Below are 26,889 nucleotides of genomic sequence, written 5' to 3'. Positions count from 1 at the left end.
AAATAAACTTGTATTTATCAACAAGTGAAAAATCCAATTTAAAATTTTATAAACTAATTAAAATTTTATTATTTTATTTTTAATAGTAAAATAATTTCTGAATGAATGTATCGGGTAATTATTGAATTTTTTTCAAGAGACAATGAAACCAAATAAACAGCGGATTCACGCATGATATCACGACAGATGAATTGTGAATAGAGAATACGTATATACGTGACATTAATGCACAAGTGACGAATTTCCAACAACAAATCTAAGTGACTATAAATCTTTTGTCTAACCATACATCTGTTATCTGACTTGCATACACTGATCCAATTCTACAGTGCTAATACCAGCCAAGAAGACTAATTAGCAGAATGAGAGGTGACTAGACGGACACATTACACTACAAACGAATCACTGACTCAGTCTACTAGTACGTAAAAGGATGAACTGCACTGACAGACTCTGGCTTTTTAAGAACATATTTGATTAAAATACCTTAAATACTTGTACTCTGTATAACTTTGTTTGCTTATGTTAATGATAATAAGGGCGCGATGGCTCAGGGGTTACGACACTGGACTGCCAATCTGATGAACTCGGGTTCGAGTCCCGCCTGGGAGTGCCGGTCTCCCAGCATCATATAGTAATATAATAATAAGACAATCCCGCACAACAGACCGGACATAACCCTTGTGGATAAGAAGGAAAAGGCTACCTATCTGATTGACATAGCGGTACCCAACACTGGCAACCTGCAGAAAACCCATGAAAGACACGAACCTAAGAGGAGATCAAAGAGATGTGGCATATGCAACAAGTAACGACCATCCCGATCATCGTGTCAGCCACTGGTATGGTGCCAAAGACCCTACATAACTGCCTAGCAGCAATAGGTCTCCCAGCAAACACCTACAAGGAACTTCAGAAAGTCGCAATCCTGAACACCTGTAAGATAGTCAGAGAGTTCCTCGACCAACAGTAGCACCAGACATAACAACAACCACCCTGTGTACTTGGTAGCAATACCCGTCACGAGGTGGTACCCCCAATCAGGGAGAAATAATATAAGAGCAATAATAATAATAAACATTACGAAAGTCGCTTAATCGGACCTACCTCTTCAAGGTCGAAGTGACAGCTGTGGCATGTTGGTTCTTGGGAGAAACATCAGACGGTGTTTCTCCCAAGAACCAACACCACCACTGGACTGAAGCCGAAGCTAAACAGGTCCACCTCCATAGATGGATGATGCGCGTGGAAGAGAAGTAATAAGCATATTGCATCGAGTGAGCCGAAAAGTCGGAGACAGTCTCCTTAGCATGACAAAAAGTGAAGAAGTGTAAACTGTATTTAGTCTCTAACGGCATCAGGGGTTCCCCCATCCCCGCATTGCTTTCATTGTAGGTGTAGGACAGTACCCTGTCGAGGCCAGAGATTTAAAAGTGTGTGGATAATGGATATATGTAGTGTTATGTTCTGTTGTTCATCTGGCCATTTATATACTGGACCTCTGCTGAGGCCCAACGTTGCCCACACTTTACCCTGTGGAGGCAGACCAAGTACACCAGTATTTTTAGATAAGTATTCTGGCAGGTCCTGCCACCTAATTTCCTGAAATTTCAGTGTCTAGGACCTATATATATATATATATATATATAGGTCCTAGACACTGAAATTACCTCAGGGGGATAAACGCTAGAAACTAGTTAGGCCGAAAGAGGTCTCAAGTGCGTCTAGTTTGGCATTTTAAATTTTTCGTTGTGTGGGGCATTCGCTTTTCGCTGGCGATATAGGTAGAGTAGGGGGGAAGCGGAAGGCTGGGGGAAAATACAGAAATATGAGGTCAATAGGGAAGGCGACCCCAGGTATATCAGTGGGGCATGCCCATGCTCCACCAGAGGGAAAAAGAAGGAATGGCTGGGAGGAGAGGGGACAGACATACCGTCCCCCTCCCTTCCCCAGGGATGGGTAAAGAAAGTGGGCCGGAAAAGGAATCCCCGCCCAGTTCGCCATAGCAGTAGGCAATTAGCTGTGCCCGCCAGCAAGTTCAGTCGGATGCTCACTTGTTAGTGGGGCCTAGTCCTCTTCTAGGTGTGTGGGTTCTATCTGGTGTAAGTTCATCCTGGGAACGACCACATCCTGGCTGGTGCCATTTCCATTTGTTCCTAGGTCGATGCTGTTTCAGTAATACCATGTATTGGTGCTCCATTTATTCTGGTGCATATGACGTCGTAAGGGTCTGCTATTTGTGCATTTGTCCTTAGTATTTTGCCGTCATTTTCTCTGTGTTTATGTTCATTATCAGTTTGACTTTCTTTATTATTTATTGTGCTTTTCTATTCGTTGGGGATGGCTATTTCTCTTCGTCTTCTATTGAAGACGTCAAGTGCAAATTGGATGAGGGCTTTGTATTCTTCTGAATCCAGGAGATGGTGCTCTTGATTTTTCTGCAAATTTTGGATCTTAGTTATAAGTCTACTTCTGTGTTCTTCGTAGCATTCACAGTCGTGCATAATATGCTGCCAGGTTTCAGGTTCTCCACAGGTACATGTGGAGAACCTGAAATTATTCTGTTATTCCGAGTGCGTTCACTTTTTCTTTAAATGGGCCGTGGCCCATCAGGAGGAAGGTTGTATTTAGCTTCGGGTAGAACCACGAGGGTGCTTTTGGGTACCTTTTTGCGACTATCGGTATGAAGTTTCTTGTAACCTGAACCTTTGGCGACTTCTCCCATTTGCTGCCAAATCTGCAATATGTGAGCCACTATTGTTTGTTTCTCTGTCGTCCGGCTGTTGGTTAGGTCCAAAGTGAAGTCATAGATGGAGGCAGGCATATCCTTGGACAGTAAATATGAGTCCGAATCCCCTAGCATGACAGTGGAGCAAGTGGGCTGCCTTCCGTATGGCTGCTACAGGGGAAGGGCAATACCATCCAGCCCAACCCACTGCGAGTGCATCCTGTGCAGCTGCTAGTAACCACCCAGAAAGAAGAAAAAGCCAACTCAAGGAAGTCAGGGATCAGGAAAAATCAGTGGGCGGAAACAACCCGATACAGACTGGTAAAGAGATCGAAGCTATGACAGGGGGGAAAGACCTACAAATACCTGGGGATGATGCAGACACAGCAGTAAGAGCACAAAGAGATCAAGTCTTGCCTAATCGAAAAATACTCAACCTAAGCGAGGAGATCCCCCTCCGCCCAAACAGAAGAAACGAAAATAGAAAGATGGGCAAAGAAGACACCCATTGCAGACACTACATAGATAACATGGATTCGAACGCATGGCTCACGAGCGAGAAGCTCTTCTCTCAGAATGAAGGATTCATGCTTGCCATCCAAGATCAGGTAATCAACACTAGGAACTATAGAAAATACATCGCCAAAGAACCCGGAGTGACAGATGACACATGTCGACGATGCTAACTGGCCTCAGAAACGATCCAACACATCATCGCAAGATGCAGGATGATCACCCATACGAATACACTCGTAGATACGACCAGGAAGCCAGGATAATACATCAGAGGCTAGCGATGATCAAAGGTTGATCAGTTGATCAAAGGAAGTGTACCGTATTGCAAGTACGAGTCCCAGGCTGCACTGGGGACTTCAACCCACAAGCTGTACTGCGATCGCGCCATAATAACGGACAAGACGACCCCTCACAACAGACTAGACATAACCCTCGTTGACAACAAGGGAAAGGTTACTACCTGATCGACTTAGCTGTTTCCAACACCGGCAACCTAAAGACAACAGGTGAGGAAGTACACAAGCCTAAGACAGGAGTTCAAAGAGATCTGGAACACGGAACAGGTAACGACTGTTGCCAAATATCCTACACAAGAGTCTAGGCAACAATAGGCCTTCCAGAGAACTCATACAAGGAACTCCAGAAAGTCTCAATCCTGAATACCTGTAGGATAGTCAGAGGGTACACCTCGAATAACAGTAATAGTCGGACAAAACCCAAACCTATGCAGTTGGTACCAGTACCCATCACAGGGCGGACCTCCCATAATGGAGAAATAATAACAAAATAATAGCCTTGTGAGCAGTTTCGTTTCTCAACCTTTTTTGTTAACACACCATTTTAAAAAAATTGGAAAGTTGTTGTAATCACCTCACAAATGATGTTAGTGTTTTATTTATTTGTAATTAATTTTCAGTTTTTTTTTTATCATCTAGCAAAATTTAAGGGTACTGCCAGTGATACGTGTACCACAGGTTGAGAACCTTTGGCTCAGTGCATTGAATTGTGTGTTGATTCTAACAGACACCTCCATTTTCATTCCATGGCCGTCCTTATCCGTTAATCTCAACTGTGAATATTTCTAGAAGGTGTGAAGTCATTTATTAAATTTAGTTTATACAGTAATTAGATGTAGTGTCATTTCGTTTCTTTTCATCGTGCACAGACACCTTGTAACGTTAATGATCCAAATTGGACAGCCGAGTTGTTAGCAGTTATGGCTCGTCTATAATTAATCTCTATGAATGACGTTGAGTGACGTCACAGGAGCAATCATCCTTCCTTGGAATTCAAGCGATACTATGATAGCCATTAATTGGAACACTCTTTGAAATCCACGTTATTGCTGAATGCCAGCTCAAACGTTCTGTGCTTTGATACATCAAGTGCAACTGAAAATAAAATATTCGTGTCCATTATATCCTAAATCAGACTAGAGATTACATTCTGTTCAAATGTGTTTCGACCTGGTCTTAAATTCGTATATAAGGGTTCCCTACACAGTCATAAAAAATATGTTATTACAATAGTTTTCAGTATTTTTTTTATAAACAACATTTTGTATATTGAATTTAGATTTTCTAAAATAATTTTTTAATTGATTTTTTAAAATTAACAGCTATGAAAGTATAAATTTATTTAGACACCTTTTTTTGTTGTCCCAGTACAAAAAAAAGTTAGAAGTGAGTGCTTATAAACAAAAGTAATTTGCATTCGGGTCAACGTGTTTTGAAAATCATTGAATTTTCATTCAGGGGAAGTAAAAGTTACATCCACTCTTAGACAGCAATCAACTGCTAGGAGGGTAAGCGCAACTATCAATACAATATCTATATTGAGTAATATACAAAAGATTCAGATACAAAGGCTGAGACAGATTATGTTCAACATAAATGCTCGATATACATTCAGCGTCTGTCCAAGATGAATGCGGGGATGCTGTAGGCAGACCGGAACAGGAGGACTCTAGCACAGAAGCTACGTAAAGCGATGGTGAAATGAAAGGTCTAACATTGCTGATACCTACGCAATCGTACAACATTACGTAAGTATCAGCAAAAACTTATTTGTGGGCCTTTGTCCACGCAAATCTCCCCAGGTTTGATGTTTAAGTCTTTCAGAAGTCTAATCGTGTTTGCTAGGAACATATGACTGAGTAATCTCACCAGTGAAACATTGGTCCATACACACCAGGGGTCTTAGTTCTTGCAAGCAAAACATGCCCGATATTAAACAACCACCGCTACCTGCTTGGCTAGTGGGCCCCATGCACGATGGGTCCATGGATTCATGTTGCTTGAGCCACACACGAAAGAGTCCGTCAGCGTGTCACCAGGTATTTGAACTCATTTGACCAGCGCACTCATTTCCAGTCCTCCAGTGATATTGTTCTTGCATTCTTCATTTTGTATTACAAGAAATGCCGTTTCCGATATGGTAGCACCCGACTTTCGAGCTCCCACAATCATGCCCTTTTAAAAGTCCGCGATATCTTTACTACGTTCCAAAACTGCTATTTTATCACGCAGTTGTAAATTACAGTCGATAGTGGTCACCGTTTCGCATACAAAAAAACAATGTGTTTAATAAGAAATGCCGTTAAGATTTATAATTATTTTATGAAAAACTTTTTTATCTTTAAATTAATTATAAATTTTAATAGAAACATTCACTTCTCTAAGTTTGATAATTGTAAATTGTAAATTTATTTCAACACCTTTTTTTTTTAAACGATTTTTATGAAGAACTATTAACCAGAATTAATGTTTAACACGATTCAAAAGAGGAAGTGATAGAAGCGCATTGAATTTCTACATTAAATTCGCCATTCTGCAGTTCTATAATTTGTTTTCAATGTTAAGTGCACTGTATTCGTTGCCTCCATAGAAGCTGAAATCGCTCTTTATTTATTTACGCATCGTGTAATTTTAGTCAAATTGCATCCTGGTAAACAGCAATGATTGTAAAATTAAAGCGATCCAAATTACCATTTTTATCTCTCTCTCTCTCCGTTTTCTGTTTCTCTACTTTAATGTTAGCAATAAGCGATCCGCCGTTTATTTCAAAGTAGTCAATGAGAAACAACATTTCTAAATTTGGCTGGCTGAACTTAGTATTTTAAGCATAAACGGCACCGGTGCATGAAAGTGAAGAAAATATTTCATATTTGATGTTTTTTCGGTGACTTATATTGATATGGAGTGCGTGGGATATGGAAGTGATTGCCTGTTTATCCAGAAATGCAGGAAAAGTATATTAAATATATATAGATACAGGAAAGTCGCATTTATAGTTAGAAAGAAGCTTCAATAAAGTAAGGAAAAGTGTAGATAACATAACATGGAAGCGTTTACTATATGACACTGATTTTGCGTTTCAAAAGAGTCCTGTATCGAGCACAAAAGACAAACTCGATTTACATAAAATAGCTGATGCTAAAGATACTGTAGCAACATTTATCTATATTTTATTTATTTAATTCGGTTTATTTACGTAGCTCAGGGCTAGGAGAGTCGAGAATCCTAAAAGTTCTTCGAAATACAGTAAAATAAATCTCTTGGAGATGGGGAAAACTCGAAAGATGCCATGTCAGGATCAGGAATACGTGCCAAGTTTAAAAAACTGTTTCACTATTGTAAATTCCACTCAATAGCGGTCAATGCTTAGCATACTTGGTACAGTTAGTTAAAAAATACTTAGAAATATATTTATTTATAAGTATTTTTTTTACATAAAGAGTGTTTTTATTACTTAAATTGCTTTTGCTATTTAAAATTATTAGACACCTTTTATTTTTTTATATATAAAACAATACTTCTTGGAAGTAAATAAAATCAGGAAGATCGTGATCTTTATGAATTTGAGTGTTTTTCAGGAAATAAGAGCTCAGCTCTTTCATTTGAAATGCTTATTTAGTACTAATTAACTTCTCTTCAACTTAATTTCTACAGATGCTGAACTAATACAAAATTAACTAAAATTAGTGTTCATCTGACAACGAATGACAATTTTTACCGATTTCATTTGAACTGAAGTTACACCTGTGCTCTTCTCATGCACTTACTGAGATCAGTAAGAATTAGTTTAATTTCATCTCAGGATTCTCTGTCTTCATTCACATTTAATTCTAGTATTGGGAAGCCTGATACACACTCTTCTTGTTTGAGTTAACTGTTTATGATAAGTCCATAAACCAAAAATGGTTTGTATTTAAAATGAATGGTACATATTTAAAATGAATTGCTTTAAATCTTCAATTCAAGACCATTAGCACAGCTTGATATTTTTTTTTCTATGAATCCAACTCGTTTTTATATTCATTAATTAAAAATTGTTTTAAAGTTTTGCCCTATCCTACTCAAATCTCTTTCTCCGATGGAGGAGTTTAAAATGGCCTTTCTCAGGCTCATGTTGTCTATTTTAATGCGAAATGGGATGATCTGTGTGATTTTTTTTTTTTCAGGTTGAATTACTGTTTTAAATTTTTTCGATCCTAATGTTTACCTTTATTCCACATTCTACCCATTCCAAAATATCGTCCTTATCCAAATCTTAAATTTCTTCAGTAAATGTGCTTAAGGCTGTTCAAAATTTGTACAAAGCATACTGCAGTTGACTTTATTTGTGTCCAAATCACCAGTCTCATTTTCTGCCTACACTCTCAGTAGTTTCAAAAAAGTTATTAGTCTTGATTTTGAGGAGACTTGATTTTGAGGAGGTTAAGAGTACTCTCTTCGTGTCGGATTGGTACTCGAGCCTTTGGTCAAAACTATTTGCCGCAACTTCTGCTGATCTACCCTTACACCCTGATGCTTCCATTGCAATCATGCCTAAAGATAAAGCTGACTTATTAGCACTACTTGTCTCCTGTGCCTTTTGCGTTGAAAATCTTGGCAGATCACCCCTTACCATATCTAACACATGCCATTCTATGTCTCCCTGTCTTCCGATCTAAAGATTTTTCAAGAATTCTGAACAATCTTGACGCCAAGAAAGTCCTGATAGTATTTCTCTATTTGTTCTCCAAACTTGTGGTCCTGAGATACCTCCTGTTTCTTATTGCCTTTTTACACATGCTTATTCCACTGGTGTTTATCCTTCTTCTTAGAAATTTCTCACATCCAGCCCTTAACAAGATAGACAAATCCCTCCAGTCCAGATGCACTTACTTCTACTCTTTCTAACGTGATGGAGAAATCCATTAATCACCTAAACTATCTAGAAACCTTCCAGTGATCGCCTATATAGATTCCGTCAGTATCGACCCACTGGTTAGATATTTGACTTAGGTTACTCATCTTTGAGAAAATTCAATGGAAAAGTTTGGAAAACTCAAGCAGTTGCTCTTGATTCTAAGGCTTTTGATCGTTTTTGGAAAAAACGCCTGCTAAACAAGCTCCCATCTTATGGATTGTTGACTGTTTTTTGCAATTGGATATCCAGTTTGCTCTTTGATCGTTCATTGCGGGTGATGGTAGAGCTCTGTCTTCTAAGATTCGGCGAAATCCTATCGGGTGTATGTTGCAATGTAACTTCACAGAACTTCATTTTGGTTAAAGCATTTTCCTAATCATGGAATAAAGAGCATTCGTGCATCCACGGATTTCATTCGATATTTGTTCCTTTGTTTTTTTTTTCGAAAGATACTGTCCCAACAACTTTGTAGTCTTTGGCATAAATATGTTGTTGCTGAATTATATTAATATGAAATAAATTATGTTTAAAAGTACGCATATTGATCCATTTTCAAAGAAAAAGAAATCTCGGCAACTTTTGAAGATATATTATTATACTAGTATATTTTTAGATCGCATGTAGGACTTGATATGTTGTTATTTTACTAGTGATTTTTAATAATTTGGTATGGGCAAACCGTATCTTTTATTAGCTAATGATTAGATTTCTTCTCTTTATTGATTGGGTGTTGTTTTGTAACATTTCAGATACTCCTTTCTTTAGTCCAAGCTTTAGCTGATTTGAAGAATTGTGAAATAACGTGTATGTACCGTCAATAGGTTGACATAAATATTACTGATTGTATTCTTCAGAGATAATAACCACTTATTCTAGATTCTTGCAAAATAATAACCACTCATTCTAGACTCTTGCAAAATAATAACCTTTTGAAGGAATAACCTCATATGTTTAATACAATGTGAACGTAATAAAAATATCTTTAAACTTACGAATACTGTATTCATAAATGCAACTTTTCCATTGCGGTGTTTTGGAGCGTTATCAGGGATTTGATAAATGAGGTTCAAGCTGCATTTTTTTTTTTTTTTTTTTGAGTTGCTCTAATGAAAGGGTATTTGAACCTACATTACGCTTATTATTCTCATCCCCACTAATACGATGTGTAGGTTGAAATTAGAGAAGACAGCAGATATTTGTTGACATTATACTTGAATATGTGTAGATTGTAATTTTCAGGAAATACACGTGAAAAAAGGTTTCCCAAAGGACAGAAGTAGAAGGGATGAATTAAGTAAAGCTAGTTCTATCAGTATGGAGCAGGATGGTGAATGGATGCTAATTAGTTGAGGCACATGCGCGAACTTATTTAGAATAGAGCTGCGGAATTACAGATAATTGCAGATGCCCAGAAGAACAGTTCTCGTGAAAATATTTATAGAAAGGGCATGCCACAGGAAGTTTGTGTAATAGGGCATGGACTGAATTTAAAGTGTGGAATCATCATTTAACCCGCCTGCCTTCAATTGGTTGGAATCTAAGGGCTTAAGAGACTTTGGGGAAATAACCCCAAATGTGAACAATATTTCATGGTAGGAATTTAAGATATGTACAGAGTTAGAAGTTGTTTAAGCAAACCGACCGAAGGATACACGCAATTACAGACATAATATACTGACGTCTCATAGTCTTAGTTGCTTTGATGCTCTTAACGCACACCTAACGTGCAGACCAGTAATTTAGAAGAAAACTAACGCATAGAGCGAAAAAGAAAACCCCCAGTTTGTGATGTGTTCATGCGAAGAGAGATTAGAAGTCAGGGAATCTCTAATAGAGATTCCCCTGACTGCTATTTTTATTTGTTTTATTTGTAATTTATGGACCGGTTTATTATATTTATTATTTCGTAAATTCCTCCAGTATTTGTAAACATCTAGTGCCACAATCGTAATGAGAATCTAAATCTAGCGTTGGTACATAGTAATAATATATATTTGGTGCTTAACTCAACAAATAAATATTATTACTATTTTACAATAAAGATAGTCGGTCTTTCTCTCTCTCTCTTTCCCTGACAGTCTTTAACCTAAGGGTGAAATGTAAACCACTTTGCTCATATTGATTCGATCCAGGATTGCATGACTTAATTGTGTTTATCCGAAGCAGCAGTACCTTCAATTCTTAGCATCTTCATACATCTCCACGATGCATTACTGAAAGAGTGCATTGGCTAAATTACTACGTTTACAAGCGTGACATAAGGGCACTTGAAATTTAAGGCACACTACGCGAATGTGATCATGCGTGTGAAGCAATTTAACCCTTGTGTTACAAGGCACCCGGCTGAATAGCTAGCGTGTACTTCCAGAACGGATATGAGACTTCGGTGCAGCCGCAGGTCACTATTAGCTGTCCAAAACGTTGTTTGGAGGAACAACAAAAAAAAAAGAATAAATAAAAAACGTGGCGCAGTTTGTTTGATAACCCCTACAACTGGAGCAAGGCGGGGGAAAAAGAGAACAAAAAATTAGAGTGAGTGAAGCAGGCAGTGAAAAAAACTTTGATTGATTTTATGAAGGCGAGTTAAATGAAAAGAATTTTTTCTCCAGTCAATGCCACTTCATTTTTCATAAAAACCTCCGCCACAGTTAGCCCATTTATTCCACCTGTACACCAGAATTTTATATTCTGCTCATAGAAGTGTTTTGGTTGCCGTTGGCACCATTGTTCGAGGGTTCCATCGCTTCAACATCCTTGTGGAATGCGTTCTGCTAAATCATTATAAGTCTTCCAAAAACATGAAAATCACAAGGATGCTTAATCACTTCTCATGGGGTAGAATTTTTCTCAGCTTGGTCTGCGCTTGTTAACTGGAAAGACTGTTTATATAGGGATGGGATACACTTGAATACACCCTATTTGCCGAAAATTGTGATCAGCCTCATCGTCATCCTGGACTTTTGTAAACGAAACTTTTTTTTTGGCCTTGGTGATGATTTTGAAGTCCACTGCATGCTCTGACGCTTCGTTTCTGGGTTTCACCTAACATTCATCTCCAGCGACAATACAATCGAGGAATTTAGGATTGTCTTGACAAGTCTGGGTGATGACACTCTTCGTTGCTTCTGTTTATCTGTGAGGTACAAATTTTGCGTAAATCTTCATGCAGAACTTGACGAATCGTCTTCTTATTCTTATCCAACTTCTCAGTCATCATTCTGAGGGTCAAAAGACGATCTCTTGCTACAATTTTCCCAACTTTTGAAACTCTGTCCTCATATGGAGAGATTGACGGACGCCCACTTCTTCAGTCATCCCGAACATCCTCACGTCCGTCTTTGAACCGCTTATACCAATCAGACACACTGGTACAACTTAACGTTTCATCACCATAAATAGTTTTAACATGTCATGTGTTTCTGTTGCAGATTTTCCCAGTTTAAAGCAAAATTTGATAGTCGTTCGTTGCTGCATTGCAAAATCGTGACACGGAACGTTAACGCTACTAACGAAACTGGTTTTTACTTGCAATCTGTCAGCCTACTGGATAATCTCTGTACCACAATCTTTTGGAGGAAGTTTGAACATACCACTTCCGTTTATTTTCTAACTCAAGGAACATGACTGCAGCAATACCAGTCCGGGAACTTTATTACCACACCTCATATGTAGAGAAGCCTGCTGCACTTTTTGCGACCCTCCCATGCTTTTGCCCTCTTAGCAGAGGGCCCTCACCTACACACTCCTGCTATTCTTTAATTTTCTTCACAGTTCTCCTGTAGGAAGCCTCTTCTATCTGCCCCATTTCTCTTCTTCTGTATCTTCAAGGGCTTGCTTCCTTGATGTTTAGGTTTTATGAAAGACAGCCAATCCAATAATGAGCTGATGGTCTGCCTTCTCATGACATTCAACACAAACTACACAGAGAAGCTTGCAACAGAGATGCAAAGGGTGGATTGTGAAGGAATCCTTTAGGTACCACCTAGACAGAAAAGGCATAATGATGACGGTGTACTTTGGGTGAACTTCCGTTATCTGTAGCCACTGAACTCCTTAAGTTTACTCTTGTACACGCGTAGTCTCAATTTAGACAATCTAAATCTCGTTTTCATTTAACTGGTCCTCATAACAAAGAGAGGTCTGAAGATATATAAAGTGTTTAGGATTTATTACCCTTTCGTTAAGTATTTTAACATGGGCAACAGTACGGTTTTCATTTTGCCAAAAAATCCTGCATAAAATGGTTGTGAGCTGGCGCATTGTCATGATAAAGATTCTGTTGTCCAAATATTTCCTTTTGCGTCTAGAATTTTTACTATTTAAGAATTTACCTACATTTTGAATAGAAAATGCGCTTATAGCAAAGAAATAAAAAAAAAAAGTCCGCTGGAAACAACGGATTACTTAGAACGAGTAAAATGTTTTCCATAGAAAACGTTCTACTTTCGACAGCGCTCAAGATTTCAACGGTTATTCATAAACAGCAAAAACCACGATGTAATTTCGAATGTGAGGAAGAGATGGGCCACAATGGGATCGCCTTAAACTGCACGCTTGTAACGAACAATAGTTTAGGTCTTCGTGTAAACTTCTAAGCATGCGCAGTTCTTAGGTTTATATCAAGTAGTCCTCAGAGGACTCTAAATATTCAAATGCAGACGGTGGTCCATAAAATATTCCATTTTTACCTCACGTTTAATAACATTTCTTAAGAACTTTAACTGCTTCCTTAACCTCTGTGGTCTTTCCCTCTCTCTCTCTCTCTCTCTCTTATTACGATGAAAAGAAATTTTCCAAACGTGAAGTGTCCCAACATAACAGTTTGTTATTTAATATATGATTTTGAAACTGTACGAGTTTTTGTTTGAAAACTTCATTTCCTTCTCACTCTCGCGTGTTACTCTCTTTCTGCTTTTGATTATTGAGTAATCTCTCTCTTTTAGAGCGAGATTCTCTCTCGATTGCTTCACCACATGCCCAAGAAAACTGCTCAATAACTTTCCTGTTTGTACCCCACAGCGAAAATGATATTTGCTATGCTTTTGTGTATTTCTGGTTTATTCCTGAGTGATAATACGAAGCTTAATGATGTTTTCTTTCTATTTTCAGTTGACTATGACGTCACTTGCACCGACAAGGTCATGAGAGTCACAATAACGCTAAACACAACAGACTCTGCCGTATACTTGGACAAGCTAAAAGGATTTCCTGGTAATCTTCTGTTTCATTTTTTGTTATCTTTATAAGATTTCCTCAGATAGAACATAACTAAACTAATTACTTAATGGATAAAGTACGACTGTTTTTGGTGTTCGCTTTAATTCCAGTTTTTAATTTAATATTAATAGACATAATGCTAGTTTTAATATGTATAATTGATCTAAATATGCTTTCTAAAATTTGTTAGGTAAAAAATAAATTCCTGTTGAATAATTAATGTAGATTATGTACAAGAAGGGAATGGCCCTAGTCCTGATGCACTTAGCAGTGAACAAAGTTGTGAAGGCCCTTCAACACGAGTTTCCTCAGTAGCATTCTAAATAAAGAGCACTTCTCTAAAGTTATTGTTTCTCTATGTCCCAACCAACCATCTCTAAAGACAACGATAATCCCTGTTTTGAAGTTCTCAAGAACGCAGACACTTCTAACTGAATTATATCTGTTGTGACTTCCATACGGCCTGACCTCACCCGTCTTTTTGCATGGGTCAAGATCAATAATGATTATAAAATTCTGTGCTGCTAAGCTGCTAAGACAGTTTCAAAACTGTCCAAGAATGGCTACCAAACATAGTCTAAGGGGACTACTGTGTAAAGGATTGCAGAAATATGGGCATTTGAATAAATTAACTTACTTTACAAATATCATTTTGAATCTTTCTTGGACAGCCATCGTATGTGGTAAACATTAATGGAGAGAAAGCTAAATCTTCGAGAAAAGACTTTGAGGGATTAAAACACTCAGTCCAGGAGCTATCGTCCTTTCTTGCGTGCTAATCTACTGTTGGTTTACATATTTTTCTGACAGTGTAGAGAACTGCCCTGGCTTACTAGATGCTAATTTAGGAAAGTTGAACACTAATTAAGGAAGCCAATACAGTAATCTAAATGGATATTGTCAGCAGCCTCTGTTCATAATAAACCTAAGTGGAATTTCTTAACAGTTCTTTTCTAAAGAGATCGAATCAGTTAAGCTTACAGCGATCGATGGCTCGAGGATAGCCCCTCTTTTGGACCAAAAGATTTGATTAAGTTTCGTCTCCCTCTTTTATTGGAAAAATCCGTAGTATTAATGCAGACGTGTTTTTTACCCCTACAGCAAACACCCTCACTCTATTCGTTTTCTCCTGAAGCGAACGACAAGGATGATAGGCGTTCTTTTGTTACGCTGGTGCGTCCACTGAATAAACTCTTTGTCTGTAAGAGTCACCTAGACGTTGAAAGTCTTGTTAATAAACTTGTTGGTTTTTTCCAAATAAATCTGCAGTTTTCAGGCTATTTTGATACATCGATTGTCACTGTTCAATGAGAACACTGTAGGTAGCGACCTCCTCTTACAATCCGATATTTTCTTTTAAAAAGCCTTCTGCATCAGAAGGCTTTTTATTTTCTTAATCCGAGTGGAACTCCGATGTATTTGGCACTGTCAGTAAACTATTGTTGGTCAGTTATTGATGGAAGATAGTCAGTTTACGTGGGGATTCTGAATTCTTAAACATCTTTATTCTATTGACTTGTAAAGATGAGCTGTGATTATACATCTAAAGAAATTGCCAAATACTGTGGTAATTTCGGGTAACACTGCGCTTTGGTTTTATCAAAAATACAGTTAAATTGTCTGTACTATATTAAATAATTATATTATCGCGTGTGGTGTCTACTACTGTAGGCACCAATCAGAAGCATATTAATATTTGATTTATAATTTAAACAGATTTAATTTAATAATAACGCATAATTTAAACAGATTTAATATTAATAATAAATAATTAATATTAAATTTCACAATCAACTGCAGATATTCTATGCTCTCTTACGATAATGAACAGGCTAGTCACGTGACTCACTTTTGCAACCGGAGAATTAGCTTATTTATATTCCTATAGATTCTTATCGATTTAATATTTATATTAAATAATAAGGAGAGCAATTTTCATTGCTCTCTTTATTATTTCAACAACGTTAATTTGCTGCAGCAGGAACCATGGACGTCGCCTATTTGGTTAAACTCTACTTGGATAATATTTGGCTAAACACTACTTGTAGCTGAGCCATAAGTTGCAAATCAAGTTGTCATTCAGCCAGAATCTCAGATTACGGTGATCGCACGCCTATTTGGACAGTACTTAATTACTGTAACACCAATTATAAAAGTTCAAGCCAACTTAAACAATAATAATATCCTAAACTTCATGTTTTAACAAAATTTAATTTTTAAGCGCGTTAGAATATTCGAACCTTAGATTCTGTGCACCTTTTTCATAATCCTTCACTTATTTGTATATATTTTACTGCTCAAGACACGAAGATTCTGATTGAGCCTCATTGAGGATGCATGAGTCGTATTTAACAACTGGAAATTTATTTATTGAAGAAACGAAGATAACTATCAAACTTGCAATGTTAACCTTTGAAGAATTTCTGAAGAAATAATTATTATTACTGTGATCAATAGCAACTGTGCTTTGTGAACAAGCAGACAATTTAATTACTGTAGAAACTAATGAACTGAATCAGAATCTCAAATTGTATCTTTATGAGCTCTGTTCCTTCCACTACTGTTTCCACCGAATAAACTCAGAGTTTATTAATAAAACGAATAAAGACCTATTGAAGCTACGGTAACTAAAGATAAAACAAGTTTAAGATTTCTAGTTTATTATAGATGCATTCCCACAAATAATAAAATTTCTTCGGTGCACATATGTGATTAAAAAGTTTTATATGTAGCTGTTTGCGACCTTGTTCCACCTTAAGCAATAACTACACGCATAATTGTAACTATTTTTTAAAGTATAGTATAGCCAAAAAGTCTAACTCACTTCTGAGCGAAAAGGCCCTTAAAAGTTCAATTTGAAACTATTTTTAATCGAGTTTCATTTACCTCAACATGTATAAATAGATTTGCATAGAATTTATAGGACAGTATTGAGATTTTGGCAGAGAGATCAGTTTTTTTTTAATGATACTGTTTATCTTAAAATTATTCTGGCTATTCTCTTATAGAGATCTATTTTCTTGCAGGTTGCCAGCCCAAGGTTGCGGAGGGTAAAGCAGTGATAAAATTGCCTTTAGATAATTTCCACGCTTGTGGAACCACCAGGATGACCAACAAATATACGGTAGGTTCCAAAATATTAATATCTTAAACCATGACTCCTTAAGTTAAAGCAATTTATGCAGATTTATTATCAGGCAGATCTCCAAGAACAAAACAACACCAACGGGCTGTACAACTACTTCTTAGATATGTCGTCTTATAAAGAATAAAGAGGGGTGTGTAATTAAATTTACGTTTAATTTTAGAAAATTAAAGGAATTGATTGTTAATATCAGGAATAATCATTAATTTAAAAATTGCCTTTCTGTGAAAAGAAGTTCTTAACAAAGAGCCATTTTTTTTTAACATTGAATTTTACATTTCTTTCAAAGAAACAGAACGCACATTATTTACCAAAATAAACTATTAAGTATTAGTAAGTAGCGATTCAACTATTAAAAAAAAAAAACATGATAATGGAGTTGATTTTTGAAAAAATATATATATAAAAACATAATTTCAGTTAGATTATTGGGAATTCAAAAAATTTGCGTATAGTTGCATAGAAGTAGGCTTGCATGAATAGGTATTTTTAAATTTTGTTAATTTTCAACAGGGCTGTTTTAAAAGTATGAATAATAGTCATTAATGCTGTTTAAAAGCATGAAACAGTAAATACATCGCAAAGGGAGTTGGAGTAGTTTTTTATTAAATTTAAAAGTCTTTAACTTTTAATGTTTCGCTTCTGTTGTTATTCTTTGATGCGCATGCGCCATTTTCACTTCTATTTTTACCTACAGAGCGTACATTTTATGTGCTTCTTTATTACAATTCGGATTACACTAATTCATTTCCCTGTAAAACTGTTGAAAGTTTCAACTCGTCCCCCTCCTTCATCACCAATTTCCACCTTTTGGGCTACAGAATATTTACAGCTGTATTTGCAGTAAATAGCTTCAGATATGTCAGCACAACTGTAATAGTCGTAGTCTTTTCCAGAGAGTTTCGAAATGTATTCCGCATCATAACGCATTTTTAAAAGTGATCGCACGTGGAATACACAACCCTAGAAAATACCTTAAAGTTTCTAAATCGTGGTTCATGAGTTAGCTATGTGACTGCAACAGCTGGTGTTTGATGGCAGGCCGATTTAGGTACATTCAACGAAGCATTAAAATCCGTTTTCTAGAAAGGGCTTTTCACAATGAACGGTAATGAAGGTTACTTTATACTTGCTTTACAAGATCAGGGCACGTGCTGTGAGAAGATCATAGCCCCGACGCTACATGGTATGGGAGGGTGGAATCTGTTATGATAATAGCGAATCTGAGGCACAACCACTCTTCGTTCTTAGAACACGAAGTTTTAATTACACGTTCGGCTTTCGAAAACATAGCAGTAGGGACGTTCGAGAAACTAGTGCGCGTGCGCAAGGTATTCGGAAGGAAAATTGGTTCTAGCATTAAATGAACTATAGATTGCAGTTTCTTGCACAGATGCGCTGCTATGCACCTGTGCAATAATTACGACAGTAAGGAAAATTTAAAGGTAAATAAAAAAGAAAAACATTCGGTATAGTGAGCAATATTCCAAATTGTGCTTTTCGAATGTACGGAAAAATGCTTCAGAGGAAGTTAAATCATGTTCACGGATAGGGTTGCATATATGGCCATTCATATTCGTGAATGAGCTTTACTCATGTTATTAATTATTCAGTTGTCCTCAGTGTTGACTAAGTGCTAGTAACAAATAACTGGTCTAAACCAGGGGTCGGCAAACTACGGCCCGCGGACCAAATCCGGTCCGCTCCCTCATTTTAATCCGGCCCGAGGGTTAATATTGTTTTTTTACATGAAAAAAATTAAAAATAAATCAAATTACGCGCTGCAATAACCGAGCTGAGAATAATGACCGCACGTGGCGCTACTGGCGTCGCATATTCGCATTCTGTCGTCTATCGTAGAACAAGTGTTGCCAGCATTTCTCTCAGTTTTGCTTTAGCGGCGCACGTGGTATTGTCTGTCACGGCGCTCTGCAATCTTTTTTTCCCCTTTTATATTCAAAACTCACAGAAAATCAACGGAAGCTAAAATTGGAAAGTTTAAAACGTAATGCATCATCACAACGCAATTTATTCCTTAAAATAAAAAAAATGATAATGAAGCAGTAACTAAAGTAAGCTTACGAATAGCTCATTTATTAGCCAAGAAAGGGAAACCATTTACTGATGGTGAATTAATTAAATCATGTTTGATTGTGGCAGCCGAAGAAAGTGTCCAGAGAAAATGGATTTGTTTCGATCTGTCAGTCTTTCGGCGAGAACAACTGTGAGAAGAGTTGAGGACATCGGGAGCCACATCAAGAGTCAATTAAAAGACAAGGCAAAAATTTTCAAGTGGTTTTCGTTGGCTCTTGATGAGTCTACAGACATTACTGATACTGCCCAATTGTTGCTGTTTATTCGAGGAGTCAATACTTGAGTTTGAGGTTACTGAAGAATTAGCTTCTATGAATAGGCTGCATGGAACAACTACAGGCGAAGATATCTTCAAGGAAGTCGATAAAACGCTGACACAGTACAATTTGCAATGGAATCAGTTGAAATGGGTCACAACTTATGGTGGTAAAAATATGTGTGGAACGGGGAAAGGATTAGTTGGACAAATTTTTAAGGCTTGTGAAGAAGCTAAATGTTCAAAACCTCTGGTAATTTATTGTATTATTCACCAGCAGCCTCTTTGTGGGAAACACCTCAATCTGTCATGTGTTATTGAACCAGTTGTGTCAGCGGTTAACTTTATTCGCTCTCGTGGACTTAACCATCGTCAGTTTCGTGATTTTTTATTAGAGATTGAAGCCGAATATCCTGATTTGCCCTACCATACAGCAGTTCGATGGCTCAGCAATGGAAAAGTTTTATTGAGATTTTTTGAACTCAGAGAAGCGATAGAAAGTTTTCTAAATGAGAAAAACTGCCCACAACCACTATAATCTAATAATGAAAATGGCTATGGAAATTAGCATTTGCTACAGACATCGTGGGATATCTTAACGAATTTAACTTAAAATTACAGGGGAAAACAGTGCTCATATGTGAAACGTATTCTATCGTAAAGTCATATCGTCAAAAATTTGCATTGTTTGAAACACAAATCACATTAACCAAGTTTGACCATTTTCCACGCTGTAAAAAATTTCAAATATTAGCGAAATCCCCATTCCCAAAAAAATTTTACGATCTGGCCCTTTCCAAAAAAAGTTTGCCGACCCCTGGTCTAAACCTCCATATAAACTTCCGGGCATGTGCAGTTCTGTCATACGTTTTCATAATATAAAATAAACGGAACAAAGAATTCATCGAATGAATTTTAAAAGTTTCGTGATTCTAAAATTTGTTTCAAACATTTACATTTTAAAAAATTAGTTTGATCACTTTTTAAGCACGTAGGACATATGCTTAAATCGCCTATTGTTTTCATCATGTCCGTCCGTCTGTCCGTTCCCATGTTACAACTCAACTCCTAGTGAATGGATAGGCTGAATAGTGTAACTGAAGCTGATTTTTACTTTTGTTTCTGAAGCAGTCGATATTGCTTGAACTGTATGCCATGAGCAAAATGAAATGGTCTCAGTTCACGCATAACAGTCGTCGCTTTTTGCTTGTTGTTTTTTTTTTATAAATCATGAATTTTTACTATATGCTAACGCGCCATAAATTTAATGCACTGCGTACATTAACTGCCCTATTTCAGTCTTTTCTGATAAGTGGGAATCATTTGTAATACATTTTTAAACTTATTAATTGAACTGAAAGGTACAGGAAACTTACGTGTGCACTTAATGTGATGCCTTATTTGCAACAACTCTCTTAACCAGTTGGATCAACTCTATTACAGAATTTGCGGCTTCCAAAGTAGTAAGGATGTCATCAAAATCTAAAACCTGGTGGAACTCTAGCCTAACTGCATTGTTTAAATTAAAGCAAACTCTGCACAGAAAATGGAAACTGTCTAATGACACACAAAATAGAATTAACTACTTGAGGGCCAGAGCAATATTTAATAGGGAAAAATCTAGAGCAATCAACCGCTACATGAAAGACACACTTGACAGGGGAAAGCTACCTCGTTGCACACATAAAAGTGACACAAATGGCTTGACAAAGAAGCGTGGATGGACCACATCAGCAGATTCTCCAGCATATATCATGAGTCTCAAGTCAGGGAGTTTGAGTGGGATCAATTAGTTGACAATAAGATGGAGTCTGTTCTTATCACTAAAGAAGCACTAATACAGAGTATTAACTCTCTCAGGTCAACTAACACAGCTGGAGTTGATCGAGTTCCCCACTTCATGGTAAAGTGTCTCAGCCCTTACCTGATTGAACCACTCCAAGCAATTTATAGCTCTATCCTTGCTTGCCGAGTTTTCCCTGTGAACTGGAATAAGTACGCTGTAATTCCAATGCCGAAAATTACCAAGCCTAACCTTCTGGAGCACTATAGGCCAATATCTACTGCATCTACCCTGTTAAAAGTACTGGAGAAAGCTCTGTTGCCAAAGTTGTCGAATCAGATACTGGCTGGGCAGCCTCAACAAATTCATTATTCAATAACTGCAAGATCAACAATAACTAACCTCCTCACAGTTCAAGCCGCGATACTAAATGCTTTCCAAGCCAGAAAGGAAATTGCAATAATTTATGCCGATATAAAAGCAGCCTTCGATAGTCTGGATGTACATGCCTTACTTCATCTGCTCCAACACGCCTTCCAAATAAAAGGAAATTTGCTGAAGTTCCTACAGGCCCTACTTACTTGTCGGTCCATTTATTACCGCACAGATAGTCAGATCCTCCAACGCCAACTCCATGCAGGAGTTCCACAGGGTGGAGTTTTATCTGGACTCCTCTTTACCGCCATGATGATCCCGTTCTGCAACGGTAGGGATGATGTATGCACTTATGCAGACGATATTAAGATCCTAACACCCATCCAACCGTCCATGAACAATAATGCATTGTGTGACCAGATTAATTATAAGCTTCTGAACTTATTCGCGTACTTAGAGAAATTTGGCTTGGCCCTAAATCCGCAGAAGACTGTAATCATGGTGTACTCGCTCAAAAAATCGCCTACGCTCGTACACCCGAAACTTAATGGCAAACCTATCCCAGTTGTTGAGACGCATAGAGATCTGGGAATAACATTTGATACGAAACTTACGTTCAAGTCTCATATTGACCTGATTGTAAAGAAAATGAACTACTTACGTTGGGCAAGAAAACAGCACCTCTTGCACGTGAAACAGACTGCAACAACCGCACGATATTTAAGAACCACAGTGTATTCGGCCATTTTGTATGGCGCCGAATTGTGGGCGTCAGCCACCCCTACCCACATTAGGAGAATATATGCGAGTGAATTCTGGCTGCTGAAGTGGGCAAACCATAAGCACCATCTTCCTCAACAGTTAAGGACCACGCAGCTCTCTGAACAGCTTAAACTGCAGCGTTTACCAGACGTCATTGCCTGGAAACGATTAATAACTACAATCAAAATGATGACTGGCACAATATCATCACCATGCTTCTGGCAGCTTTGTGAATGGCACATCCCGCCATCTGCATTAAGAGGCACAAAATCGTTGAGAATGAAGACCAACAGACTGAAGATGGCCGACAGGTTTATACCCGTCAGTGCGTTAGAATCAGTTCAGTGCCTAACACATATCGGAATTGACCTACTAAGGCTCATAGAAGATCCGAAATATAGGAAACAAACCGCAGTGTGGCTCGCTGAGGCTACTGTTGCCTAGTAGTTGTGTGAATTTGAACTGTGCGTACGCAATTGATATATATCTCAATGTATATCTCGCACAAGTTGATCAGTGGATGTGATGTTGATGAACTTTTGTATTACAATTGCCAGGACTCTAGACAGAAATGTAGTGAAGAGTAATGTAGTTTAAATGTCAGCTTTTCGTGTATATTTAACCTTTCTTGTATATTTTAGACATTCTTTTATTCGCATTTTATGGTAATCCCCTGGCATTTTCTGCCGTGAAGGGAATTTGTCACTTACCAATGTACACCTATATTTTAAATTTGGCAGGACAAATAAAGATTTATTTAAGAAACCTAGTGGCAACAGTAATATTGTCACCTCTTCTGACGTCAACATAGCGCAAATGTCACTGTGAAGGGTTTTAAATTATTTTATACTTTACATTGCAATTAAGATTATTTATCCGCACTCGATATTCACTCCTCATATTAAGTCTTGACTATCCCACGTAATTCTCTATTGTATTTCCAGTATATGGAGACTCTGTGATGTTGAAGTATTTACTTTATAAGAATAAGACATCTTGAGGAAGGAAAATTCAAATATAAAAGTAAGATTTGTCTACAATTCTTTTTATCCATCTCATTTCCAGATTCTCTTATTGCTGACCACTTTGAAATACTGCTTACATATTGTATACACTTTCCTCCATTATTTCTTACTGGAACAAATGAATAGAAATCCTCTTCCTCTTCAAAGAGCATTGATAGATATCGAAGCGGCACGCGAGCCTATGATGGATGCTTCGAAACATTAGCATCTTACATCTTACTCAGACGATAAGTACCAGTTTAAAATGCATTTCCTGGGACTTCAAACCCCGTTTTTTGAAGACAGAAGAGACTTGGGGAAACTGCAGTTCCCTAAATATTAACTATTGAAGAATTCCCATATATTAAACTTTATATCACCATCGCAATGGTTCTTTTCGTAGTCAATATTTCATGGAATCCGTTCTTTTATCTATTTACTATTTTTTTTCTCCTCTTCGTTCTGAAAATGACTGTTCTTTGAAGTCCATTACCTGGATGCAGGAGTACTTGTTACCGACAGGGACAGGTAGTGCTTATGAAATGTGTAGCGTAGAATTATAGTTCCGCTTATGGTGTCATCGCACAATATTCTGAAACTATTTCTTGAATAATTCAAAACATTCCTTTGAAAGTCATTCCCTCACTGCCGTTGGTTTTTGAGCCAGTCACGTCATGTTAAAGTATATTGGTTGTACGTGAAGGTTGTTCCACACTACTTTTGTATAGCGTCTAAGGTCACATAAGTGATTCATATAACGGCCTCTGAAAAGACTGTCTTGGCTGGTACTCAAGGATTTTCTTCTCTTCTTTCTTCATAACTCCGACTTAACTTTTTCAATGAATACTGGCCAAAAGTGTTATTTCACGTTGAAGTCCCAAATGACAGTTTTTTATTTTTTTTTTTACGTGCCGGCATAAAATTTACTGGACATTAGTTCATTCGACTGCTCACTAGAGGGCGCCTTAGAACGGTTATATATATATTATGTTATTGCAAAAGCAGGCTGTTAAAATCAAGATTTTAACAGCCATAATATATATATATATTATGTTATTGCAAAATAGGGTTAAAATCAAGATTTTAACCCTATTTTGTGTTTGAAACAATTGCAAGGAAATAACTACTTTTACATCATAAAATAAAGTTATCGGTGTAACATTAAAAATAAGAGAATCCTTAGCTCTTAAAACTATTCAGCAAATAGCAAATATATAAAATGTAGCAGATAAAACTTATCCCGATTTACTTATGTTTGATATTCTGTATTTTATATGTCCACTGTATATTTAATAGTGATTCGTAAACCCCAGTTTTCACAGCTGTAGGGCTTCTCATCTCGTACTTTGAAAATGCGATGTTAAACTTCTGTCAGCACTTTTTTTTTTCGTTGTATAGAATCGTCGCTTTTTCGTATACCTCCAAGTTGTTCGTGTCTTGAAGCAAGTTGATATGACAGCTGCATCTTTAGCAGTAGTATTTTTCGATTAGTTTTGACAGCATCCAAATGTAGTTGTCCGCATCTGACTGTCAGCAATCTTTGATGCATTTGTCCTTAATCATGTTTTACTGTGCCTGAATCGATATGTTTTAGCTGTATCTGGACAAGAATGCAACTAGTACAGTTTTAAAGTCACAGTATCAAATAGATTGTCATTTCAAGTATCTTCTTGACAGCGCAATACATTAAGTGCTCGAAGCCATCTTGAAAATATCACCGTTGCAGAAGTGCGCATGCGCTTTTCTTTTTTGTTTGACTGAGCTCTTCTCACCGCGTCTTGGAATATTATTATTGGAATTAGGATTATAAGTTACAAGCACTTATATCATTACAATTTACTTAATTTAGTTGAAAATTTTTCATTAAGGAAAGAAAGGATTCTCAATAAATTTCCAGCATAATGTCTTCGCCCACTTGATGTCAAAATGTCTCTAAGTAAATGTCCTTTTTTATAGTACTCTCATCCCACCACCACAGAAGACAAATGATTACACTTTGTGCATATAAATGGATTTTTCTTGCCAGTGCACTTTGTATTGAATCGTTATATTACTTTCTGACACACAGTAATAGACTAATGGATCCATATCACGAAACTGTTTTATAACTTTCGAACACATTTATCATCGAGTGCTTTTATAACGAGTAGGGACCTTTAACTAGACGCGAACGTTGAGCAGTATACTTCCATGATCCACCTTTGGCCATCATCAGGAAAGCTGATTATCCTAAAAAGAAAGTTCCTAAATTAGTTTTAGTGAAGTGATTAGAATAACACTAAAAATTGTAGAACAGATATTCTGTATTATATTCTGCATTTTCCCTGCGAGGTTCAAAGTTAATTGATTGAAAATTGCATTTTTTAATCTTCGGTTACAAAGAAAGTTTTGGATCTCTGCTAAGTACAGTATTTATGCGTTTCACAGGATGTGCGTCACGCGCATGCGCAATGCCAGTTGTTTTTTTACTGAAAACGTTTTTCTCCATAAAAATTGAATTTCGGACATTACAACTTTTCTATTCTACTCATGCTAAGCCAAAAATGATAAATAATTTTTTAAAAAAATATATACATTTACATTTCAAAATATATATTATAAAGAATGCTGTTTTTCTGTATAAAATTTCATCTATTTAATTGTACTGTTCTCTTTACTGAACAATATAAAATGTAAATATTTGTATAAACTCAATTGCACTTCTTTACATAGAAATTTTGGATCTGCATATTAGATTATGAACGCATTATATGTCTTCGTAATCGTATTTTGTTTTCTTCTAATCCTTTTTGATCTTTTCCATATAAATATTAAATAGTATTGAAGATAAACAACTTTCGTGCGTTATAAATTCATTTCCTTTATAAATGCAGACGAGGATTTCTTTTATTGCCTGTCTTTCTTTAGCAAATTTATTCTTTCCCTGCGAGGATTCCCTTCCAAAGCACCTTTTAAATTCTACTCTTTTATATTTTATGCCTTTTCATATTTACATAAATGTCTGACGATGTGTTCTGTCGTATTACCTTTTGAATTCTATGAATGTAATTTGTGTCGATAAACTAATACATCCACGCTTATTTTCGTCAAACAAAAAGGCATTCTTCTCATTACCTTTTGTTGTATCTCATTTATCCATACATTAAACTTTGTCTAGGTTAACGTTAATGTATTCTGATTTTTTAAAAATAAATCTTGAATAATTTCTCTATAGTTTTGAGATGAGAATTTTGTGGCAATGAATCCGAAATTGTAGAATTAAGAACATAAATAGTAAATTTAAGAAAACAAAATCGATTTATTTTAAAAAGTGTTTATTAAGAAGTTCTTTAGGCGAGGGACAATGAATATGAATAACGTAATGATATCATGGTAAATTCATTTAAATAAATTTATAGGTACAATATCTTTAAATGTGCTATGAATATTTATATAGGGAAATATCAAGGGGTAAACATTTCCTCTTTGTTTTTCCACTTAGGTGCTTTGCATATAGAAGTAAGCGTGCTCTATACATTTTTAGGTTAGCCTTATATTTTCTTGCATGTTACATAGTCTCTATATTCTATTTTCTTCTGCAGTCATTTGCCAAAAATTACAAACCTTTATTCAGTACCTAATAGGGACACTATTCTCGAAATCTTGGGAATGTTCCTCGAACCACTCAGAAAACCATTTTTCCACGGTGGATAGTTGCGTTCTCGTGTTGAAAGAATCCATCGAAATCCAAGTAGAAATGAAGTTCTGCAGGGTGAAGTTGATCCGATACGACAGAAAGATATTCCTTGGAGGCAACACAACCTTCTAACGGTATGA

General features: G+C 36.8%; 1 protein-coding gene across 1 annotated transcript in view; it reads left to right on the top strand.

Moving 5' to 3' along the window:
* The window catches only part of LOC150075081 (uncharacterized), a 175,473-nt gene that overhangs the window by 112,377 nt on the left and 36,207 nt on the right, over positions 1–26,889 (top strand). The window contains exons 2-3 of the mRNA XM_090389191.1: positions 13,547–13,648; positions 16,681–16,778. Coding sequence (XP_090245317.1) covers positions 13,547–13,648; positions 16,681–16,778 — 200 coding nt within the window. The remainder of the gene's footprint in view (positions 1–13,546; positions 13,649–16,680; positions 16,779–26,889) is intronic.

The sequence above is a fragment of the Mastigoproctus giganteus genome, chromosome 14 (assembly GCF_048544385.1).
Source record: "Mastigoproctus giganteus isolate SK-2022 chromosome 14, ASM4854438v1, whole genome shotgun sequence".
NCBI lineage: Eukaryota > Metazoa > Arthropoda > Arachnida > Uropygi > Thelyphonidae > Mastigoproctus > Mastigoproctus giganteus.
The sequence above is the reverse complement of the archived record's forward strand: the minus strand, read 5'-3'. Positions and strand labels throughout refer to the sequence as shown.